The sequence below is a fragment of the Stigmatopora argus genome, chromosome 12 (assembly GCF_051989625.1).
Source record: "Stigmatopora argus isolate UIUO_Sarg chromosome 12, RoL_Sarg_1.0, whole genome shotgun sequence".
NCBI classification, from domain to species: Eukaryota; Metazoa; Chordata; class Actinopteri; order Syngnathiformes; family Syngnathidae; genus Stigmatopora; species Stigmatopora argus.
In genome coordinates, this window is record NC_135398.1 from 7,873,145 (window position 1) to 7,895,943 (window position 22,799).

Consider the following 22,799-nt stretch of genomic DNA (forward strand, 5'->3'; position numbering starts at 1 on the left):
TCATCTTTTCTCTGTCATTTTACGTGCCGCAAATTTGATAATGATCCCTTTCTTCGTTCATGAGTTATCACCAAATTTCTTTTCTGACATTTGCGAATTTTAACGCTGTCTCCCCAAAATGTATCAGATAAAAATACATGCCCGTTCGTTTTTTTTCACCAAAATAAGAGAGGATTGGCTCTTACTGTTCGCGTTTTATTTCATTCATTTGCCCTTTGGATTGGACGCCTTACGCCGTCAATGGCAGCAAAGAGTCAAATGATTGAAACTTGCATGGAACGAGCTCACGGCAGTTTTCAACAGTTTGACACCAAAGGGGTGTGTCCTACCCAATGTTCTTGTCAATAAAGTTGGAGGGATTTTGATTGGCCGCGGCTAATCTGAAGAGATTAGGATCGGTGCAGACGTTCTTTCTCTTAATCTGATCAACATGGCTCTGCCGATCCCACTCACAGGTAAAAAAAACATGCAAATTTGTTTTATAGACTTGATATTTTTCACTTCTGAGAGGCGTGTGTGGAAAATGTGTGTGACCTTTGGTTTTTGCAGCGGTCCTGCTGCTATGCGCATTTGCGGCGCCACTGTGGGCCTACGTGGAAGAGTTGGACGACTCGTGAGTATTTTGTTTCCTTGCCGTGGGATTCGTGGATTTGTGGATTCCGATCCTTTTCCCGTCTGACAGGTTGTTGGAGACCAGACAACCGGACGAAATTTGGCTGATAAAAGTACGTAGACATTTATTTCTGGCAGCTTGTTTCCGAGTCGTACTTTGATTTTGAGGGTCTGCTGATTACCGTGGGAATTGAAGGCAAAAAAAGCAGATCCAAATGTCAAATATTTCCATATTTCAGGCTTTAACATTCTTGCTATTTTAAGGATAACTTGCCTATTTTTTTTCACGCGTAGTACAAAAATATTCTTTTTTAATTCTTTTCATAATTTCCCTGTTCATCTTGATTATGCTGTTGTTTTGTAACCCTAAAAATAGACAAAATAATGGAAAATGTTTCCATTTTACCGACATTATTACTTTGACATGATGACAGCTAGCATGACGTTTTTTGCCAAATTTGATGGCACAAACTTTATATTTTTTACATTCTTTTGATAAAATCCTGGTATAATTGTTATTATTTACGTTGCTTTGTAGCTTTTGAGAGTAAATGTCAATATTTCCATATTTCTGATGCCTTTGCATGATGCTATTTTAACGTTGGCTTCCCGCGACAGCTAGCATAACATAGCATTGCATAATACAAAATGGGGAGGTCCAAATGGATGGGGTCAATGCACAAACAGTTCCTTTTTCAAGCAATTTGTGGCACGCGTGCAGTTTTATGCCCCCTGGTGTCGGCTGTGCAAGGAGATGGACGCCACGTGGCATCTGGCGGCTTCCGAGCTGAAGAGCGTCGGGTCGCCCGTCAACGTGGGGAAATGCGACGCCGTCGCCAGCAAAGGTCAGCTCGCCTTCACCCAGTTTTGCCGTCTCCGTGGTAACGACGCCATTTCTGCCGGCAGGTCTGGCAAAGGCGTTCAAAGTTCACAGTTATCCTGCCATTTGCATGTGAGTCAGACGTTCGGCCATTTTGAAAATCTACCTTTTAACTGTATTTTTCCATTTTATTTTCTGTATTTGTTCTTTGAATGCCCGCATTTGTCTAGTATGTTCAATGTAAATAGATGTCTAATCATGCGGCTCCTAAAATGACTGGGACAATGCCATCTCTCCCACTTCAAATGGATTGGGCGTCTACCACAGTCCATTAGTTATCATATAAAAATAACTCTTCCTCTGCCCAAGGTGCACCCTCCCAACAATAAACTATCACTTGTAGACGCCAAATCCATTTGAACTGGGAGGTTGGCATCCCTCCCACTTCAAATAGATTGGACATCTAGCGCTGCCATTGACAGCTATTGAGTCCATTTGAAACATTCTGCAACAAAAAAAGTCCTTTTTGAAAGGATTTCCAAAGAAAAGCCCCTTTAAATGCCAACTGACAAACAACCCCGTTCTCCCCTCTTTGCGCGACGTCGCGGTCGTCTCCTCCAGGTGGAAGAACGACGTCAAGTACGTCCACTCGGGACCCCGAACCAGCGACGCCATTGTGGAATTTGCTCATCGAGTGAGCGGGTGAGTCAACGTGCGCCAGTTCAACAATAAAATGAAAATAACAAGGGTTTCCGGCGCATCTTTAGTCCGCTGATTCGACCTTTGACCAGCGCGGAGCTCTTCCAGCACGCTTTGCAGCGCCACGATGTCATGTTCGTTTACGTCGGAGCATCGTCGTCGCTCAAGGTAACGAATGAAGGCCCTCAAACCCCCCGCGGACCTCTGAAGCGTCTTATGTGCTTTTGCAGGGCGTCTACTCGTCCGTGGCCGAGAAGATGATCGTGTCCATTTTCTTCTTCTCCGCCGGCAGAGACGTCCTGCCCGAGGTGACGTCAACGGCGGCGCGTAGCGTGTCTTGGCGTGGCCTCAAGTTTTGACTTTTCAGGGCACGTGGTTTCCCGCTCTACCGGCCGTGGCGGTTTTCAAAGACGGTGGTTACCTTAGCTACAATGGTGAGGGTGACCATAACCTTTGACTTGGTCCGCTTTTTTTTTTTTTTACACTGACCTTTGACCTTTCAGAGACCAGCGACGGCTCGCTGATGTCTTGGGTTAAACGAGAGAGATTCCAAAACTACGCTAAAATCGACAACTATATGCTCTATCACATGGGGGAGTCGGGTAAGTACACCGCTACCATTTTTGTAGAAAAAAATAGAACACATTTATATCAATTTATTCCTGAAACCTCATTCAGCACTAAAGTAACCATGTTTTTCTTTTATTTTTGAACGATATATGCAACATACCCTTATGATAAATTTTTCTCCGTTTTTATTGCAAATCATCTTTAATCCAAACATGTTTAAATGTGGGATTTTAAAGATGTCAAAAATGTATAGCACTCAATAATGAACAATTATTTAAATTAAAAATAGGTCAAAACATTAACCTACTTCCCATAGTTGACTGGGTCAGACTCCAGTACCCCTGTGAGGACAAGCAATACAGAAAAGGAATAAATGAATATATTTTCACGACTATATGGCGCACCGCATTTAAAGGCGAAGTCTCAGTAACAAGTGCTATTTCTGTATTTGTCACCTATTTGATTTTGAATCGAAACGAGAACCGTGATGTAATTGCAATCGCACATTCCCGTACTGAAGCCACTTTGTTGTTTACAGAGAAGCTGGTTCTACTGGCCGTATTGGACGACGCCCACAGGAGCCCACAAAATCTCAGGTGCGACCGGCAGGCTACCCAATTGTGACTGCGCGAACAAACATATCTATTACTTCCCACCGTTGGTCGACCTACCCAAGATGGCCGCCACGACGCGCAGTCGGAATCGGCTAGTGACCCTCCCTCTTGCTTGAAATATTCCGATCTGACCTCTGCTGTGCCTTCTGCTTCCTGTCACATTTCTAGGTCCAAAAGTCTGGTCCAAAAATTTTCCCAAGACTACAAAGACGTTTACAGCAGGTAAGAAGACTCACAGGCTTTTATTGTGAAAATGGACCCCAAGCAGGGGTGGCAGGGAAAAATCTCCACATGCTTGTATGAATGCGTACCAAATATTTTCCACGTCCTCACTCTGGCAGAAAAGTTCACTTCGGCTTCATGGTCGGCGCCGATTACATCAACGGACTCATCATGGGGTGAAAACACGCTCGCGTTCGCCCGCCGCGTGTTCGTCCGGCGCCTGACACGCTTCCCGTGACGTCGGCAGCCAGCTGAGCCTCCCGGCCGTCGTCCTCTTGAACCTGTCCACCGACAGCTACTTCCTGCCGCCGGCGCGGCCCGAGACGGAGCGCCACCTGCTGGATTTCATGGAGCGGGTTTTGAACGGCAGCATCCAGGCGAGTGGAAATCGTCGGGTTGGGGAAACGACCCCCTCCTGATTGGGCTTGTCCTTTCACCTCTTTTAGGCCAGCGGAGGAAGCGGAGTCACCCAGCGAGTCAGACGCTTGGTTTACGACATCAAAGTCACGCTCTCGGTACGTCCCGTCAATACTTCCTTTTTAAGGACACGTGAGCGTCCGTCTTTGTCCCTCTGTCCGCAGCCGCTGTTGACGGAGGCACCCGTGCTCGTCTTCTTCCTGATGGGCTTCCCGCTGGCTCTTTTAATCGCCGCGTGCTTCCTGTGGCGCAAAAGGGGCCGAGAAGACGAAGACGAGGACGATCGGCCCGTCTCCTCGTGGGGACAAAATGCCCACCAAAAGTCGGACTGAGTCTAGGTAAACTCGGCCAGTCGCGATAGGCGAAGTAAAAAAGGTACAGCCTTTGATAGAAAAATAATGTCATTCCATGTTTGTAGCATCTTTAAAAAAGTATCGTTTCTTAAGTTTTTAGAAGTTTTAGAAAAGTCTTTTTTTTGAAAAGGACGCACAGTGGACTCCTGTATAGGAAAACAGCCTTTGGACAAAATGTTCTTTCTGTAAGGCCCAGTAAGATCTGGAACAGTCTGCCACTTGCCTTCAAAACTCAAGTCCTGTAACCATTAAGTCTTACTTCTTAGTAATGTTTTGTGTCGTGGCTTTCTTATGTTTTGTTGTCTTTGGATGTAAATGAGCATTTTTGCTACAATCTGGCATATTAAGGTCCAGTAGATGTGTCTGATTAGAGGTTCATTCATGTGCAAAATCAAATCAATAAATTAATAAAAATACAAACGCTCGAGGGGCACTCAGAAAGAGCAGACAACGGTGATGCTTTGAATTTGGCCGCTCAGGCTGCTCACTAGGACTTACCCCCGATTGATGTTCATTAATGAAATAACCGCTTACCTACTTTTCAGCCTCGTATGTATGTACGTATGAGCGTGTATGGAACCTTTATTTCACCATCAGTTGAAAACCTGCTTTTCATTTCAAGTTAGATTTGGAAAGGATAAGACTCAGAAACTCACAGTAACATAAAGGTTAGTTAAAATTAAATGCTAAAGTTACTGATTGTAAATATAAAAAGAAAAACATTAACTCGTCCAGATGCGTCTCTTGTCATATTTCTGCCCGTAATTTCAATGAACGTCACTAGTAGCAGTGTTTGTTATAAACCAAACTGTTTTTGTTAATTCCTCAAGAGTTTGATGAGTTAGAAATATTTTCGTGGGTCAAATTTCCCAATGTATACTTCCATTACCAGCGAGCTCACCATATAAGTCCTCTGACGCAAGATGGCCGCCAGATACTTACTTTGCCAACTACGCTTAGAAACATCAACTCTTAAATATGTAACATCAGTGATTTCAACCACGGTTAGAGTACATGTAAGCGTTGTTCTCGGCATTGGAAATACTGAGCGTAGATTTTAGTCAGAATTTATTCACATTCAATCGTTTGTAAATCAAAAAAGCCGGGAGCCCCCCTGTCTTTTATTGTGAAGGCGGGTGTGTCCGCTCCCCCCCGACGCTTCCGGGAAGCGAAAGACAAACAGGTAGCGGCTAACAGCTACCCGAGCGCGTCGAGTCAAGAAGCCGTCACAACGTTTAAACGTCGCCGGCCTTTCACGCTGGCGACCCCCTTTCAAGCTTCCTGCCAACTAGTCGGCCGTCGCGCGCCGTCTCCATGGCAACGGAAGACTTTTACGAGGTAAGGCTAACACGCTAGCGAGCTAACATGGAAAGAGTTGATCGAGGAAAAAGTTAATGAGCGGCTTTGCGCTGACGTCACGGCCACTAAATATCGTCGACTCCGCGCGACATCTCAAATGACGTTCGAAAGGGCATCTTTGTGATGAGCGAAATATGCTAATGAGATGGCTTTTGACCACAGGTGGAGCGTATCGTGGACAGGCGCAAAAACCGGAAGGGGCGGACCGAGTACCTGGTGAGGTGGCGGGGGTACGGCTGCGAAGGCGATACGTGGGAGCCCGAGAGTAACCTCAGCACGTGCATGACCTACGTGCACCACTTCAACCACCACTACCCCACGCGCCACCGAGACGCCGCCCTGCTGCGGTCCACCCGGAGCTACCCGCGCGCCCCCCATGACGATTTCGGCTCGGCTCTGCTCTCCAACCCCGCTTTGGCTCGCCCGCTCCCCGACCCCGGATTCCAGGGTCCGTCGCCCTCGATGTCGGCGCCCTCGTCGGGCCCCGCCCGCCGCAGTCTGGATTTGTCCAAAAGCGGGATCAAGATCCTGGTGCCCAGGAGCCCCATGAACGGGCCTCCGAATTCGGAGACGGCGCCCAGCGAGGCGGCGCCAAGCGAGGCGACGCCCAGCGAGGCGGCTCCCAGCGAGGAGGCCCGGGGCACGGATGCCGGCGACGTGCCCCCCGAAGTCGCCCTGGAGCAGCCGGCCGGCGCCGTGCCGGTCCCCCGGCTGCGCGCCAGAATGGGGATCCGTTCTCGGAGTCGCGATGCCCCACTTCCCACGCCGGCTGCCCCGCGTGCCCTCAACGGCAGGACAGGTAAAAAGTGCAAACTTTCCCCCGAAGGCCGATTTGACATCCTTTCACTTTTCGGAATTGGTTAAAAAAATCTTGTTTTTAGAGGAAGTGATATTGCGTAAGCTAGGCGCTTTATCTTGAGTCATTTTGGACATTGGTCATGTCCTCGCCGTAACGACTGTGCGTCCTCTCAGGCGCCGCCGCAGAGGAGACCGGCGTGACCACGTCGGTGGCGGCGCCGGGTGCCTCGGCCAGGCGGCGTCCGGAGGAGCGCGGCGCTTTCGACAAACGTTTGCGCTTCAGCGTGCGGCAGACGGAGAGCGCCTACCGCTATCGGGACATCCTGGTCAAGAAACAAGACGGCTTCACGCACATCATGTTGGCCACCAAGAGCTCGGAAAACAACGCGCTCAACCCCGAGGTGCGCTTTTTTCTCATTGACTGCCATGGACACCAATAGCTGTCCAAATCGTTTGGACTGGGAGGGTTAGCGAGGGATGCCGGTGACAGCAATCAATGTTGAAATAGACCAGGGATGTCCAACTCGGTTTGATTCGCGGGGTTAAAATGTTAACTTGTTTGCCGCCATTGACGGCACTAGACATCTAATTCATTTTGACTGGAAGGGGTGAACGAATGAAGATGATAGCGCCGTTAAAATCCACGGCGCTACCGGGGCCACCCGCGCTGAAAGAGTTCACGCTACCGCCACAGGTGATGAAAGAGATCCAGAGCGCCATGGCGACGGCGGCGTCCGACGACAGCAAGCTGGTGCTGCTGGGCGCCGTGGGCGGCGTCTTCTGCCGCGGCCTGGACTTTGTGGACTTTGTCAAACGTCTGGCCGACGACAGTAAGAAGGAGAGCGTCAAGATGGCCGAGACCATCAGGTAAGCGCTGCTTTCTCGCCTTCCGCCAGAAGAGGCGGGACGGTCTGACTTTTGCCGCGCCCGCGTTCAGGACCTTCGTCAACACGTTCATCCAGTTCCGAAAACCCCTGGTGGCCGCCGTCAACGGGCCGGCCCTGGGCCTGGGCGCCGCCATCTTGCCGCTGTGCGACGTGGTCTGGGCCAACGAGAAGGCCTGGTTCCAGACGCCCTACGCCGCCTACGGACAGACGCCGGACGCCTGCGCGTCTTTCACATTCCCGCGCATCATGGGTGCCCCGTCGGTACGTCGGACGCCCATCGAAGTTCCGGGGTTGGGCTAGGGTTACCGTTTTTTGTCCCCCCCCCACCCCCAGGCCAACGAACTTCTCCTGAGCGGCAGGAAGTTGACGGCACAGGAGGCGTGTTCCAAAGGATTGGTCTCTCAGGTTCTTTGGCCGGCAACTTTCATGCAGGAAGTCATGCTGCGCGTGAAAGAATTGGTCGCCGTGGACTCGCTCGTAAGTCACGCTGATCATTTGTCATTCAATGCTAAATTGTAGTCGTAAGTAGTGACTTCTTTCTTGATGAAAATTGGGCCAAAGTGGCAGAATTTTGTTGTTTTTTTTCCCCGGCAGGTCCTGAGGGAATCCAAAGCCTTGATGAGGAACTCCAGTCGAAGTTATTTGGAGCAAACCAACGAGCGCGAGTGCGAAGCCCTGAAAAGGATTTGGGGCTCGTCGCAGGGCACCGACGCCATCTTGCGCCACCTTCAGAGCAGCAGCGAGCTCTACTAGGACCACTCGCCGCGGACATATTTCAACGGCCACGTAAAGTAAGTTATCAAAGGCGAGGTTGGCAAACAGGAAGTTGGACTCGCTGCGTCCCGGCGGATCTGCCGTTTCAGGCGTTTCAGGCGAGACCTCCTTTTGTACCTTTCCGACGGTGGCGCCTCCGGGTGGGCAACCCTTCAGACTGACCTTTTTTGTCACTTTGTCTTTTTTTCGTACCCCCGGAAGCGGAATAACAAGCGGCTCTCGATGGTCTTTGGGCGACGTGGCAAAAAAAGTTTGTCATCAGGATGAGTTTATTTGGAAAATCGGCTCCACTTGTGCCTCAGTCAAAATGAAAGTAATGGCGTGAAAATGCTATATAAATATGTACGTATATGAAAAACTAACCCCAAATATTTTGATTCAAGAAAAACATAGCTGTACTCACACAAGTAAATCTGTGACACCAAAGTTTGAATTTGTAATACTATATTTCATCTAAATTCTAACTGTTGGAAAAACAAAAAATGCTGACGCAGCGCACTCATGAACTGGGAAAGAGTTGGAGAATTTTTGGATGCAGAAAAAATTCGGTTGGAATTTCCATGCTGACAAAATTCAAATGTGTATACTATATAAATATATATATTTATTTATTTTTCTGGTTGGTATATTCTTTAGCAGAGTTTGTATTGTGCCACTAACAACTTCAGGCTCCAGCACTTTTTTTAATTTCAAAATGGATGTCCTAATATCTGCTAAAACCACCAAAAATGAGGGATCTTTCTAATAAATGCCAGAACTAGCATTTTATGTTGTTTATTCAAACATTTGTTTTTGTTTTTTTAGTGTGCAGCTCGAATGATAACAATGGAGAAAATGTTTCCAGCACCATTGGCAACATCCGATTCGTTTTTACTGGGAACAAAGGTCCATTAGGCCCTCCCATTCAAAACAGATGGGACATCTAGTGGCATCAATGGTAGCCAATCATTCAAAAAAAGATTACGTATTTCACTGTTTTATTTAACAAAATAAAAGGTTTGTAACAAAATTAAATTCACTGGCAACCAAAGAAATGACCTAATGCTTTTTATTTGAGAAATACAAAACTTAGAAATGAAACATTACAAATACTTTTTTCTGATGCACATTTGTTTCAATTTTACAGGGGGTGGGCGTGGTCACGAGTCAGGCGTGGCCCGGTACAGAGAGTAGACGTGGTTGGGAAAAAGCACAAGCGTGTAGAAGTGGCGCTGGCGCGGCTCCAGACTGTCGGCGAAGCCGTGAACGGTGACGGCCGCCCACGGCGCCGGGCGGGGCTCCTCGAAGACTCGCCTGCGACAAAAGCCACCGTGATGACGGTCGGCGAGGATCGGTCGGAGACGATCGGCCGGAGCTCACCCCAGTTGGGCCAGGAGCGTCTCCACGTTTTCGGGGAGCAGCAGACCGCAGGCGGAGAGGAGAAGTGAGCTCGGCGAAGATGCGCCGGCCGGGTAAGGGCACGCCAGCGTGGATAGGTAGTCGTCGTTGGTGTTGTTTCTGAAGAAGGAGAGAGAAGACTCAAGCGATTTAAAAAAAAAAAAAGGGCGTCGCAGGAGGCTCCCGTCGCCTCACCGGCCCACGTCGGTTTGGACGGCCCCGAGCCACTCCAGGAAGTCGAAGGGGTCGTACGAGTCCAGGTCGGAGGTGAACCGGCCGGGTAGGGTCAGGTCGGTCAGAAGGCGACTGGCGACCTCTGGGGCGTGCTGCGACCAGTCGTACCGCAAAAGGAGAGGCTGCAGCTTCTCACTGTTGCCTGCGCGACAAAGACAAACGGGGAAAATCTCCCAAGTCGTCTCCCAAGTCCACTGACGCTCTCCAATCTGCACCTGCGGGAGTCGCAAACAGGAAGTCCATCTTGAGCGGCAGGCGTGACGTCAGGCCGCTGTGGAGACGCTTGTAGCTCCGCCTGCCCGGCGCCATGACGGCGTCCGTCAAGTCCACCGTCACCACTGCGCAAAGAGTTGCGTTGTGCCGTAGATTTTCCCCATTTAAATGTAACCAATCCATCAGAAGAAATTTGGATGCGCACCGTATCTGGAGGTCTTGGGTTTACACGCTTGGCCCTCCACGCCAAAGCGCTCGTACGAGTCTTTGTCCAGGGACAGAGACAGACGCCCTGCGCGCAACACGCACGCCAATCGTTTTTAGCGGCACGTTGGAGCGCAAACATCCGCCGTTTCGTTACCGTTTGACTCCAGGAAGGCGCAGTTGTCTTCTTCGATGCGAGTCTTGTAGGACAGGCCGCACACGCTTCCTGAAACACGCGTGCTCGGTTGCCTGGGCGGACGAGGGGCGGGGCTCCCGTGTTAAATACCTACCTTGGTGCAGGCCTTTGTTCAGTAGTTCGTAGAGAGGGAGGTTGCGGATCAGGTAGAAGCTTTGGAAAGTTCTCAGGGTGGCTTCTAGTTGAGACGAGGCGCCGCCGCCGTCGCAATCGGGGAGCAGCACGCTCACCTGCGCAAATCAAACTTTCATCAAGTCCACAAAAGACAAGGTGGGCAATATGGATGGGAGAATCCAAAATGTTTTGGGAATTATTTGCTGGCGTAAGTTAGAACTGTTTTAGTATAAGACTGTGACTGTATTACTAATAAGGACTCATAAAAACACTGTCACAAAAAAACACAATCATTCCAAAATTCCATTCAATTTAACCCTTTTTCCCCAAAAACATTTTGTGTTGTCGATAGATAAACATAACGTGGTGACGTCATAGTAACAACAACATCCATGTCATTTGGTGCCTGTTTTGGCCCACGTGTGACGTGATGGAAGAGCTATCGGCTCATGCTAAATGGCTGACAAACCTTATAGTTGAAGGGTTGCTGCTGGATCTGCGCCTGCAATCTGTTTTTGGGGTTCAGAAGCGAAGACCTTTCGCAATGAAGGAAAGTTTTAACGCTCATCTTCACTTCAACTTTGGCACCGAAAGGTAAAAAATAGCCGAGACCGGAAGCTAAGAAGGATACAGTTTCCGGTTTCTGTTGCGCCTGTTCCCTTGATTTTATTATCTTTGTTTTTGTTATCGTCACAGGCATGTTATGTTTTTCATTTTTAGATGAATTCAGGTTATTATTTATTTATAATTACAATTTTCGATAGACGTTTAGAAGAGAATTCCTCTCCAGCAGGGGGCGAGCATTACAGTTTGAGCCAAATGAAGTTGCTGAAGTCACGTGGTTATACACGGAAGTCAGTCGAGGACGAGACTAACGTGGTTGAGAACGCCACGGTACCCCCGGGTTCGCGTTAGAAGGTTTTTTTGTCCTATTTATTGGCGTTATTTTGGGGTTACGTGACGTCATGGCGCTTGTGGTTGACCCAGTGCCCGGACAATTTGATGACGTCGAAGACGAAGACTGGTAAGTGTTTGTTTGGGTGACTGACGTCACAATATTGAAGGTGTTGTTCACGGACTTGATGTGACTCAAGCTGAGTTAATGTACGCAGTATATTTGTGATACTTTGTCATTAGTGTAGCATAACATGGTGAAATAGTCCCAAAAAGTGTGGCAATGGAAGAGGAATTTTGTTCTTACCTCTATCAATTCAATCTGCCTTGATAAATATTGAGACTTTCCCCCATTGAGTTGAATGGGAGTCCAAATAGTAGTTTCCTTTAAGCCAAGGCACACATTTGACTTGATTAAACAAGCTATATATAAATTAGGGGTGGCTACGTCCTGATACGATATGCAATACAAGGCTCACGATAATAACGCTCATCTCATAATACTTCTGTAAATGAAACCAGTATCACTTCCTTTGCCATTGTCCCAGTCAAAATGAATTGACTATAGATCAGGTAACAGAAAAAAAATAGAGTTAAAAAGTATCGCCATTTATGACCATAACACCCATAATATGAAGACTGAATTCATTGTGAATTGCATTTTGCCTTGCAGCCAATTGCTCGAAATTGTGCGAGAAGATGTTCAGAAATACGGTGAAGAAAATGAGGAATGTGAGGATGATGATGATGATGAAGAAGATGATGACGATGACGACGACTGGGTGTGGTCTTCCGCCGGAGGCGACCTGACCAAGCGCTACAACAGGAGCGGGGTGGTTCAGGTCAGGCCATGACCCGCGAGCATCGAGGACCCGCCCGCCCGCCGCCATTTTGTGCCGCTGCTCATCTTTTGTCATGTTTTTTTTTTTCTCAGGCTAACAAACAGAATCACGCGCTGGAAAGGGCATCCAAATTGAGCGACAGGTCGCTGAGGAAGTTCGAACACAAGATCAACCTGGGTAACACAAACACACACGCACAGAAAGAACATTTGTGCGAAGAACATGTTGATGGCGTTTCATTTACCCGCAGATCAACTGTCTTTGTCCGACTCCGTTCTCAACAAAGTGGCGTCGATGCAGAAGCAGAAGGACGCCGACACGTACGTCGACCTTTTTCCTTTTCATTGTCGTCGTGGTTTTCTTCCGAGGGATTTTTATGTCTGCCAACTCGGCTCGGCATAATTCATGCATTGATTATTCAATGTATCCAGAGACTTTGGTGACCTAAAAATGGCTAGAATTTTATTTTTTTAAAGCTTTTCTATAGCAAAAATACTCATTTTATTTTAATTATGTCAACCCTTCCATGCATAAATTGTGACTTAAAAAAAAAATAGCCTTACTCAATTAACTCATTGACTTTGCTAGATGTCCAATCCAGTTGGACTGGGAGGGGCCGGATGAACATCAGTCCATTCGCCCCTCCCAGTCAAACTGAATTGGACATTTATCGCCGTCAATGGGACTCAAAGCCACTCCTCCCAGTTTAAATGGATTTCAGTGTAATGAATTAATCACTATGAACAACAAAATAAGTTTAGTGTTACTTGGGGTTTGTTGTTATTTTAATTAATTAATTTAGCTGTTTGTTGTCATTTAAATTAATTAATTTAGCTGTTTGTTGTCATTTTTTACATTTATTCATAGTTATATAGAATTAATTATGATTAAAAATAGAACTTTCTAAACAGGGTGAAGTTTTGAATAGGTGTCCATCGCCTTTGGAGGGCTTACAATAAAAGCAGTGTAAAAAGGATTTTCTGTATTTTAAAAGAAAATACAGTCAATATTCACTTTGTCTTTTTTAATTGACATTTTTTCTTAATTGATTGAAGGTTTGAATAAAACAATGGGAACGCAATAAATATTGTCTTTATATTTGAAGTAAAACAACAAAAAAGGAAAAGTTACATTTATTAAAACTGGTGTTTTTTTTATTCAATTTAAAATTTCTATATGGAAAAAAAGTGAGTCAAAATAGACTGTAGAAACTAATTTAAAAAGAATCTTTTTGACACCCTGCTTGACGAAAGCTGTCGTCTCGATCTCACAGGTACCGAGTGAAGGACAAATCGGATCGAGCCACCGTGGAACAGGTGCGTATGGGCGCTCAGGTGCCTTTTCTTTGGAGAAGAAGCCATCGGCGACGTCCGTCCTTGCCGTGCAGGTTTTGGACCCTCGGACGCGAATGATCCTCTTCAAGATGTTGACTCGCGGAATCATCTCGGAAATCAACGGCTGCATCAGCACGGGCAAAGAGGTGAGTCCCGTCGCTGTTAGCTGGTCCGCGGACCGAGATGACGGACGCGCCGCTCTCGCCAGGCTAACGTCTACCACGCCAGCGCGGCCGGCGGGGAGAGCCGAGCCATCAAAATCTACAAGACGTCCATCCTGCACTTCAAGGACCGAGACAAATACGTCAGCGGAGAATTCAGGTGGCGTCGCCGCCGCCGTCGGCTCGGGAACTTAGCCGGCCGCCGCTCCTGACGTCTTGACGTCCTGGCGGTCCGGCGCGGCAGGTTCCGTCGCGGTTACTGCAAGGGGAACCCCAGGAAGATGGTGCGAACTTGGGCCGAAAAGGAGATGAGGAACCTGATCAGGTCAGAACTTTCCCTCCGGGAAGGTTTGGGCGCCCACGAATGCGGGCGGGCGCTGAAACCTTCCCCGCGTCAGGTTGCAGACGGCCGGCATCCCCAGTCCCGAACCCATCCTGCTCAGGAGCCACGTGCTGCTCATGAGCTTCGTGGGCAAAGACGACAGGTGAGTCGGCTCCCGGGCCCTCCGCGTTAAGAGTTCCGAGCGAGCAATCGTTAAGAGCGTGGTGACGGACGGCAGGCCCGCCCCGCTGCTGAAGAACGCCGACGTGTCGGAGTCCAAGGCCCGCGAGCTCTACTTGCAGGTGGTGCACAACATGAGGAAGATGTTCCAGGACGCCAAATTGGTTCACGCCGACCTCAGCGAGTTCAACATGCTGTGAGGACGCGGCCGCCAGCGAGCCGGCCGGCCGGCCGGCCGGTGGTCCGTGGCTGAACTTTTCTTTCTGGCGCTCCAGATATCACCACGGCGACGCTTACATCATCGACGTGTCGCAGTCGGTGGAACACGACCACCCGCAGGCGCTCAACTTTCTCAGGAAGGATTGCAGCAACGTCAACGGTGAGCACGCGCTCTTCAAAACGGACTCCACTCGGATGAAATCCATCGCCGCCATCGACGTTTGCAATTTAAAAAGGCCTTTTGGTTTCCCGCGGCCGCAGAGTTTTTCGTCAAGCGCGGCGTGGCGGCCATGACCGTCCGAGAGCTTTTCGACTTCATCACCGACCCGTCGGTCACCAGCGACAACATAGATCGATACCTGGAGAAGGTATGGGCCGCGACGTTTGACCCTACCGCCTGCGCCCGTGACCTTTAACCCCGGCACCGCCCCCCGCCCAGATGATGGCCATCGCGGCCGAGCGGACGTCGGCGCAGCGCTCCGATCGAGACCGGGTGGACGAGGAGGTGAGAGACAGGCGGGGGGGTTTGTTGTCGTCGTCGGTCGCGTGACGCCCGACGGCCCGCCAGGTGTTCAAGCGGGCGTACATTCCGAGGACGCTGGCCGAGGTCAGCCACTACGAGCGCGACTACCAGCTGATGGCCGCCGACGAGGAGGACGCGGCTCTTAGCGGACGCGAGCACGGCGTGAGTAACGGCGTGGAGTGGCCGTCTGGACGTCCCTCCTCACGCCCGACGGCGCTCTCCTTTGCTTGGCTTCAGGTTCTGTATCAGACGCTGACGGGGCTAAAGAAGGACCTTTCTGGAGTTCAGATAGTACGTGGATAGAGCCATTTTCAAAAATGGAATGATTTTTTTTTTTATTTACTGAATGAAAGAATATTGACCTTTTAGTTTTCAATTTCCTAGTGGTTTGATAATTAAGAAAAAAACTTGATGACATCCTTATCCTTTAAACTTTTTTTTTCTTCAAAAAACTTAACGTGTATGCCTCAATGGCAGTGAATGACTCTTAATGAGCAAACCATTGGGAGATTGAAAACGAAAAAGAATAGGAAAAAAAATAGATGTCCAATTTGGAATTGGCGCTATTAAAAAACATTTTTTGCCAATGCAAATGGATTAGCTAACAAGAATGAATACAATCATGGTTCCTACTAACGATTTACGGCGTTTGACGCGCAGGTCCCGGCTCTGCTGGAGGACGACATTTCCTTGTCGTCATCTTCGGAAGAGGAGGAAGATGAAGAGGAGGAGGAGGAGGAGGAAGGGCAAGAGAGCGCTCGGCCGCCACCCGGCGATTCCTGCGACTCCCAGGACAAAAAGGTGTCGCGCCGTTCGTTGTCAGTGATGTGTGTCGCGTTCACGTAAGAGATGTTCCAAGCTGGTTTTCAGGAGAAAAAGAAGCTGGCCAAAGAAGCTCAGAGAGAAAAGAGAAAGTCCAAAGTCCCGAAACACGTGAAGAAGAGGAAGGAGAAAGTGGCCAAGACCAAAAAGGGAAGATGAAGCGCCGATCAATTACGCCAGGAACCATCATGTTTCACTTGAGAACATTCATCTGCTGTAGACCATAAGGTGCCTATTAAAATGATTTCAAATGAACAAAAATCTTTATACAGGTTGTCCCAAAATGTTTAACCCCATTTTGTAGGCCAATAACAAGTCAAAGTTTGCTTTTGCTAAAATGACAGGTGCTACTCAAAATTTCAGATCACTTGTCCTAGTTGGCCTTATGGCATACTACCCTGAAAAGGCGGCTCATTTTGGAAGTTAAGCCGGTTAGTACTTGGATGGCAGAATGCCTGGGAATATCAGGTGCCCTAAACTCTTATGTTCCAAGAGGCATTAGCTCAGGAGTTAGTGCGTCTGCCTCACAACTCTGGCGTCCTGGGTTCAAATCCCGGCCCGGCAATACCAGGTGCTGTAAAATCTTATATTACAAAGTTTAAAGTGCTCGCTTAGCATGTGAGAAGCAGTGGGATCTTTAATAGACACATTCTAAAGGGGGCCTGTGGCCAAAGGAGTTAAGCCGGTGCACCTCGGAGCCCCGCACCCTTGGCTGCCTGGGTTCAAATCCTGGTCGGCGACACCAAGATTCTGGGTCTCACCAATAATGTTGGTGTCAGACTGTATGTTGGCGTGTCTCCCCCGCCAGAGGCTTCTTTACACCAAAAACAAAGGAAAGACATGATATTTTGGTTATTTATAGCAGAGCATGGTATAATTTTAATGGTCCGGCCCACTTGACATCTCCCTAGGCCGTATGTGGCCCACGATGCCAAATGCCCACGATGCCAAATGAGTTTGACACCCCTGGTATATAGTAAGGCTTTTTTTCTTTAAAAAACGACATAGGATAGTAAGGCTTTTTTTTCTTAAAAAACGACATAGTATAGTAAGGCTTTTTCTCCTAAAAAACGACATAGTATAGTAAGGCTTTTTTTTCCCTAAAAAACGACATAGTATCGTAAGGTTTTTTTCTTCCTAAAAAACGACATAGTGTATATAGTAAGGCTTTTTTTTGTTTTAAAAAAACGACATAGAAAAGTAAGGCTTTTTTTCTTAAAATACGACATAGTATATAGTAAGGCTTTTTAATTTGTAAAAAATGACCATGTATAGTAAGGCTTTTTTCTTTAAAAAATGACCATGTATAGTAAGGCTTTTTATTTTTTTTAAATGACCATGCAAAGTAAGGCTTTTTATATGAAAAAAAAAAAAACGAACACACTCTTTTACAGCATCAAGACTACAAAAATGGCGACTATAGTACGTCATCGTCCAAACATGGTCATTGAGTCGGGAGGACAAATCACCTCCTATGGGCGTGGTTACGCCCATTGGTGACGCAGGTGCTTAAATTATGTACCTGCGCAGCATCGCGCCCCTTGGCGCAGACATTTCCATGCCGTCGGTCGAACGACTAGCACCCAAACGAGGTAAGCCCTAGACTAGAGCAATTTACTGGCCTATGTGCATTTTTAACACCCTACCGGGAGATTTTTTTAGGAATCAATTGAGCCAAAACGCTAACAAATCTGTTAGTTTATTGCCAGGTCGAACACACCGTCGACATTTGAAGTATGGGCTCCTTGGCATGTCACTAGCTAGCTTAGCATTAGCCTCACGACATTTGACTTCAAAAGTATTTTGTCCGTATTCTCTCCATTATTGAGTCGTGGGGGAAGACTTCATTTTATCAAACAAAGCCGAGATATCAACGGTCAGTTTGCCAGGTGAAGGTGTGTTGAATGTAATGATAGTTTTCACTGCGATTGCTAAACGCCCTTTTCCAATTTGTAATTCTGTTTTAAACAAAAATCATTGATACCAAAATGGTTAAGCCGACTTTCTGCTAGTTTTTAACATCAGTCTGTATATTGAATCGCTTTGTCTGGAAAGGGGAAATTAGCACCGAGCATTCACTAACTTATTTTCATTCTTTATCTTGATCATTTACTTTAAGATTTCTCTTTCCTGTAATAATTGTTTGCACTTCCCAAATAGCTTGGTTAAATCAAGATGAAGCTGTTCCCGTGTGTCCAGAACCATGCACACCCTTGAGGGGAGAGGAGACTGGGCCAAGGTATCAAGGTAATACTAATTACCCCCCCCCCCAAAAAAAAACCCACCTAAACCTATCTGTTGAATCTCCAGTCTCTGTTGAATCTCCAGTCTCTGTATATGATAACTTTTGCTCTATTATTTTGCATGCACCAGGTTCATGGTGATGTCCAGACCCTGGAGGACCAGGTGATCTTCCCAGGTTGCCTACTTGAAGATGATGCATCGTCTCTGAACTCTGCTCTGAGGTTAATACCGTATTTTCACGCCTATTTGGCGCATCGTTTCTTACGGCGCAGTGTCAGTAACGAGTGCTATTTCTGTATTTTAGACACACAAAGCATGCACTATTTCGTCAGACGCATATGGATTTCATATGGATTTCATATGGATTAAGATCGAAATGCGATAGCGCTGGCTACCGGAAGCAGCTTATTTCCGGCTTATATTGTAATGTATCCAAGTCAAAACATTCCAATCTCACATTTTATTGACTAAAGTTGCAATTTACTAACCCCCCTCTTATTTTATAGGTGATGTCCCGATCCCTAAGGTGAGGAGGATTTCTTTTTTTTTTTTCAATCAGAAATTTCAATAAAAGAGATTTGAGTGTCATTTGTCTTTGTTAAAACACTTGGAGAAAAAAGACCCAAGACCCTCAATGGTCTTTTTTTTCCTTTAATTTTTGGTGTTTATATTCTAAGTCTTTTTGCCCAATTTTTTTTTTTTTTACTAAGTGTTTAAAAAAAAAAACCTTGTATTTTGAATGTTTCCATGGCTTTTGTAATGTATTTATTTTCAAAGTGCAATAAATTTGTTTGTGTACAGGTGGAGAAGAGTGGCCAATCAATACTTCAATGTGAAAATGTATTTCTTTTAATAAATGTGTAAAATGACATGTTAGTTCCATTCTTTTACTAGTTATGAAGAAAGACATGTGTACATTTCAAGGGCTTTATTTTTCCACAAAAAGGGGTTGAGGTGATGCTTCTATCCATGAACAAAGAATATTTTCTTGGCTCTGCAGGGGAAAAACAGGTTAAGGCACAATAGACTAAGTCCAACATCAAAAAAATAAAACAGTTAGGTTTTACCAATAGCAGAAGTGTCATCTCTGCTTTCCTCATTCAGCAAGCCTTCATGCCACAGTAGGAGGGGGGAAAAGGGAAATTAGACATACCTCTCTGATGACTGCTCAGTTGGCTTTTTGTCCACTGCAGAGGTAGTCTAAAAAATAAGCCAAGTCTTTAACAGTAGTCCTCAAGAGCCACTATTTAGTCTATTTTCCATGTCTTCCAACAGACCCAAATCAAAGTCATGATCAAGCTCCTGGACAGTTTGCTGAGGAGTTGATCATATACTTCAGATGTGGTGGGAGATATGGAAAACATACTGGATAGGGGCCCTCAAGATGTTGGTGTCAAAGGCTGTGCCACGCTCCAAAGTCACCTTTCTTTAGCGTTGATTTGGTAAACTTGGGTGGACCTTGAAGAGAAGCAAAATAGAGTATTTTTAGTACACATGACATGAAAATAATAAATCAAATAACCTGAAAAACATTTCTTACGTCATACACGACTTCTTTGGTCTTGTAGATTTGGACAGCTTCCACCATCTCCGTGGCTTTAAACCTCTGCAAAACACCACAGCATGATTATGTCATTGCTTATTTAACCATTTTGATGCACAAATGACTCCCATTCAATCAAAAAAATAAAATACGTCTCACAAAGCTCTTAGGCGGAGGAAAAATGGTTGTTTAAACGAGTCAAAAATGACCCCTGCGCTACGGTTGAATGAATGTCTCGCTTAGGTTTTGTCAAAACCACAATTAAAAATCAAAAGGTCCCAGCCCTTAAGTCTTCCTTTAGGAAAGGGAAGGGCAAAGGTATATACGTATTCTAGAAGTGTACTGTTTATTCCTTACACCTCCACTTGATGGCACTAGTGCGAGTGTGAGTTACCCACATAGGATCTTGCTATTAAAAATCAACGCCAACCCAGTTAAAGTGTCTTCATTCAAAATTGGGAGTGTATCATGATGCTAAACAAGCTAATTTAGGAAAGCCGTGAACACTGGTCGCTGATATCTAAACATTACTGTGACAACAAAATTTCCCGAATACGGGAATAATAAAGTTATCCAATCCAATTACACGGGTAGAGGAATTAGAAGCTATTAAAAAAGACTCACTTTGCCGACAAACTGCTCCTTTTTGGCCGTCATGGCCACATTCTTGATGTTTCCCAGCAGTCTGTCCTCGTTGAGGGCCTGAAACACACAATGGAAGGGTTTCTTTTTAAACATTAAGAGCAATAGGTGACGCGATGTAGCCAACTTGCTAACAAACATTTGTGTTAGCATCCACGTCGGGGCTACATCACGCCAATGAAGCACGTTCCCGTCAAAAAGCACTCTTGAAATGAGAACTGGGGCTACGAAATCCCCAAAAGACAAAGTACCGAACGCGCTGCATTGTCCTGGAAGAAGTTTGTCGGGTCTTTCTACGGGAAATCGTCAATTCTGAGCAGCTCAGCAGTCCAACGCGCCCAGCCTCCGGCTCATCAAAATGGCGGCGTGGAGGCGGGTCTTTTGAACTCTGACCACAGCCACGCCTATTACACATAGACACAAAAAAAGAGATCGTTTTCATCATAGAGTGCATTAGTCAGGGGGCTGGGGCTGCAAATACTTTTAGGTTGGGCATTAATACTTCAAAACAAATACATTGTTTTCATAATAACGTACTGTAAATACTTTTTGGTTGGGCTTTAATACTTTAAGATACAATATTGCACATTATGAACATTGCGGTGACATGCACTTCAGTGTTTGTTTTTGACTTCTAAGGTTACATACTTGGATATGCTTTTTCAATTGGGATTCATTTGGGGGAACTTCTTCTCGTGGAACTTCAACTTGCGAACCATTTTGAACTTGTATGTACTACAAGTATATACGTATAAGTATTAACTTGGTGTGGCAAACATACGGCCCGCGGGCCGGAACCGGCCCCCAAGGAGGTTTGATCAGGCCCGCAGGATAATTTGAAAGTGGAAAAAATGCATAAAAGACATGGAATTAATATTTTTAATTTGCTGCAATTCATGGATTATCCGCTAAGGGGCGCACTATTTCCATCAGAGTAGAAGACAAGGCGCATCACTGAGACGGACTGAAAACAGCAGCAACTCCATAAATTTTCAGTATGTATTGTATGTGTATGTATGTTTCATGTATGAAGTTTACAGATTTACAGGACAGGCGAACACCTTCTTCATTACACATTTAAAATCACTCTCCTTAGTTTGTAAGGTGCACGCAGGGATTACATTTAGATTTTATATGCGTATGTGTAAGTGGTTTAAAAATTCCTTTCTTTAAAAGTCTCATTTAATCTTAAAGTGCATTACTATATTTTTCAGTACCAATTAAAGTTTTGTGCCTTTGTACAATCAGTGGGATCAGTTGCAATGCATATTTGTGAATGATAAAAGTCAATTGCACATTTGTCTAAGGCAGGGGTCACCAAACTACGGCCCGCGGCCACATTTGGACGCATGAACCAGGAGTTGGAAAAAAGGGGTCTCACCGCCCCGCTACGAGTCCACTGCCTAATTCACCAGCAAGCACTGTGCTGCAAAATGTTGACGTGGGATTCTGTAATGACGGTTGTGGTGTCGTGCATAAACTTCAGAGCAAAGGGAGAAGATTGTGTATGGCACAACAGAAAGTTAATGTTCCATGGCTTTTTTTTTCTATGAAGAACCCAGAGAGAGTTATTTAGTTATTATTTATTTCATAAATAGTGTTATTTATTTCCTGTTTTTTCTGTGAAGAACCTGGAAAGGGTTATTTGGTTATGTGTGGCTTCCTGGAAAACAATAAATTTTTTAAGCTTCCCTACCATCGTCACTTTTTCTGTTACAAACTGACACCGGCCCCCCATCAGAGAAGGGAAAGGTTATGTGGCCCTCACAGGAAAAAGTTTGGGGACCCCTGTACTAGAGTGTTTGATTTATTAACGATTGCATGTAAAGAAGGTATAACGAGTTTGGATTGAATGGGTGTATCGGTGGTCGATTGTTGATCCTTGGATCCACATGGCAAGTGTGGGGCATGTTAAAGAAGATCGGTATTCGATTATTGATGTCTTAACAAATAGCTTGAGGCACGGGAGATGTGTTGAATCATTAGAGTAAAAGTTGGATTGAAGTGACAACAATATCTCACTGTTCTGATTATTTCCCCCTGTGTGTCAAGATCAAATGCAGGGTGTAACATAAGCACCTGACTCCAATGCACTAATTGCACTTGTAACATACAGGAGTTGCAGAAAGTTTCCTCTTTAGAGGTTGAAACCAAAGCACCCTCGCACTCACTGTGGCCCCTATTTTTCCCAGCCCTATTAAATATTATGGGATGCTACGTTTTCCCTCATATGTCCAATGCTTCAATTTTTTTTGAGGCACTCGCTCACTCTTCAATGGTCAAAAGTCTGCACTTTGATGGCTCACATTTGAAATAGGTCGAAAAAAAGGCAGCTTTTTGTTTTGCAGGCCACCCAGCGTTGACAAAATTGAATCAACGGGGGTTGGGCCGCTGTTGGTGGGAGGGAGCTTTTTGCTCAAGCTATCAGGCATGGACCGAGCTGACTGACAAACTTGAACCAGCGGGGGTTGGGCTGTGTGAAGCACCTGACTCCAATCCACTGATTACACTCGCAGGACACTAGTATTGCAGAAAGTTTCCTCTTTAGAAGTTGAAACCAAAGCACTCACTTTGGCCTTTTTTTAGTCTGCCCAGCCCTGTTAAATAAAT

The 22,799-nt window shown here is 46.2% G+C and overlaps 4 protein-coding genes and 1 long non-coding RNA gene across 8 annotated transcripts; 3 read left to right on the forward strand and 2 right to left on the reverse strand.

The window, feature by feature from the left end:
- Positions 1–46: 46 nt before the first annotated feature.
- On the forward strand, positions 47–4,750 carry LOC144086096 (protein disulfide-isomerase tmx3a-like). The gene is made up of 16 exons (XM_077615884.1): positions 47–455; positions 550–613; positions 683–725; positions 1,334–1,457; positions 1,519–1,564; positions 2,054–2,134; positions 2,200–2,299; positions 2,362–2,439; positions 2,499–2,565; positions 2,635–2,733; positions 3,240–3,297; positions 3,484–3,537; positions 3,657–3,713; positions 3,785–3,914; positions 3,984–4,052; positions 4,119–4,750. The coding sequence occupies exons 1-16, from the start codon at positions 431–433 to the stop codon at positions 4,284–4,286; spliced, it is 1,263 nt and encodes a 420-aa protein (XP_077472010.1). The 5' UTR covers positions 47–430; the 3' UTR covers positions 4,287–4,750.
- A 556-nt stretch (positions 4,751–5,306) lies between these two features.
- Positions 5,307–8,888, forward strand: cdyl (chromodomain protein, Y-like). Of its 2 annotated transcripts, none has more exons than XM_077615332.1 (7): positions 5,307–5,645; positions 5,829–6,466; positions 6,643–6,865; positions 7,159–7,331; positions 7,402–7,612; positions 7,685–7,828; positions 7,946–8,888. In XM_077615332.1, the coding sequence occupies exons 1-7, from the start codon at positions 5,622–5,624 to the stop codon at positions 8,102–8,104; spliced, it is 1,572 nt and encodes a 523-aa protein (XP_077471458.1). In that variant the 5' UTR covers positions 5,307–5,621; the 3' UTR covers positions 8,105–8,888. The 2 variants fall into 2 exon arrangements, with proteins under 2 accessions (XP_077471458.1, XP_077471457.1); XM_077615331.1 differs by having other exon boundaries at positions 5,829–6,465; positions 6,639–6,865.
- Positions 8,889–9,155: 267 nt separating this feature from the next.
- rpp40 (ribonuclease P/MRP 40 subunit) lies at positions 9,156–11,178 on the reverse strand. The gene is made up of 8 exons (XM_077615333.1): positions 10,933–11,178; positions 10,444–10,579; positions 10,311–10,379; positions 10,155–10,241; positions 9,952–10,074; positions 9,698–9,878; positions 9,485–9,622; positions 9,156–9,418 (listed from the first exon to the last, which is right to left on the reverse strand). The coding sequence occupies exons 1-8, from the start codon at positions 11,161–11,163 to the stop codon at positions 9,265–9,267; spliced, it is 1,119 nt and encodes a 372-aa protein (XP_077471459.1). The 5' UTR covers positions 11,164–11,178; the 3' UTR covers positions 9,156–9,264.
- A 31-nt stretch (positions 11,179–11,209) lies between these two features.
- Positions 11,210–18,592, forward strand: riok1 (RIO kinase 1 (yeast)). Of its 3 annotated transcripts, none has more exons than XR_013304227.1 (21): positions 11,210–11,487; positions 12,031–12,199; positions 12,292–12,376; positions 12,450–12,519; positions 13,473–13,515; positions 13,587–13,679; positions 13,742–13,854; positions 13,939–14,019; positions 14,093–14,179; positions 14,255–14,392; positions 14,472–14,575; positions 14,677–14,783; positions 14,855–14,920; positions 14,984–15,100; positions 15,176–15,229; positions 15,599–15,739; positions 15,809–15,988; positions 17,155–17,352; positions 17,921–18,007; positions 18,134–18,225; positions 18,511–18,592. XR_013304227.1 is itself a non-coding variant. In XM_077615330.1 (17 exons), exons 1-17 carry the CDS (start codon positions 11,429–11,431, stop codon positions 15,917–15,919), a joined length of 1,638 nt encoding a protein of 545 aa, XP_077471456.1. In that variant the 5' UTR covers positions 11,211–11,428; the 3' UTR covers positions 15,920–16,027. The 3 variants fall into 3 exon arrangements, 1 of the variants encoding a protein (XP_077471456.1); XR_013304228.1 differs by lacking the exon at positions 18,511–18,592 and adding an exon at positions 18,309–18,360; XM_077615330.1 differs by lacking the exons at positions 17,155–17,352; positions 17,921–18,007; positions 18,134–18,225; positions 18,511–18,592 and having other exon boundaries at positions 11,211–11,487; positions 15,809–16,027.
- Positions 18,593–19,225: 633 nt separating this feature from the next.
- Positions 19,226–20,544, reverse strand: LOC144086012 (uncharacterized). Its single transcript, XR_013304322.1, has 4 exons — positions 20,441–20,544; positions 20,172–20,249; positions 19,545–19,610; positions 19,226–19,462 (listed from the first exon to the last, which is right to left on the reverse strand). It is a non-coding gene; the product is annotated as an uncharacterized LOC144086012 (long non-coding RNA).
- Positions 20,545–22,799: the final 2,255 nt, after the last annotated feature.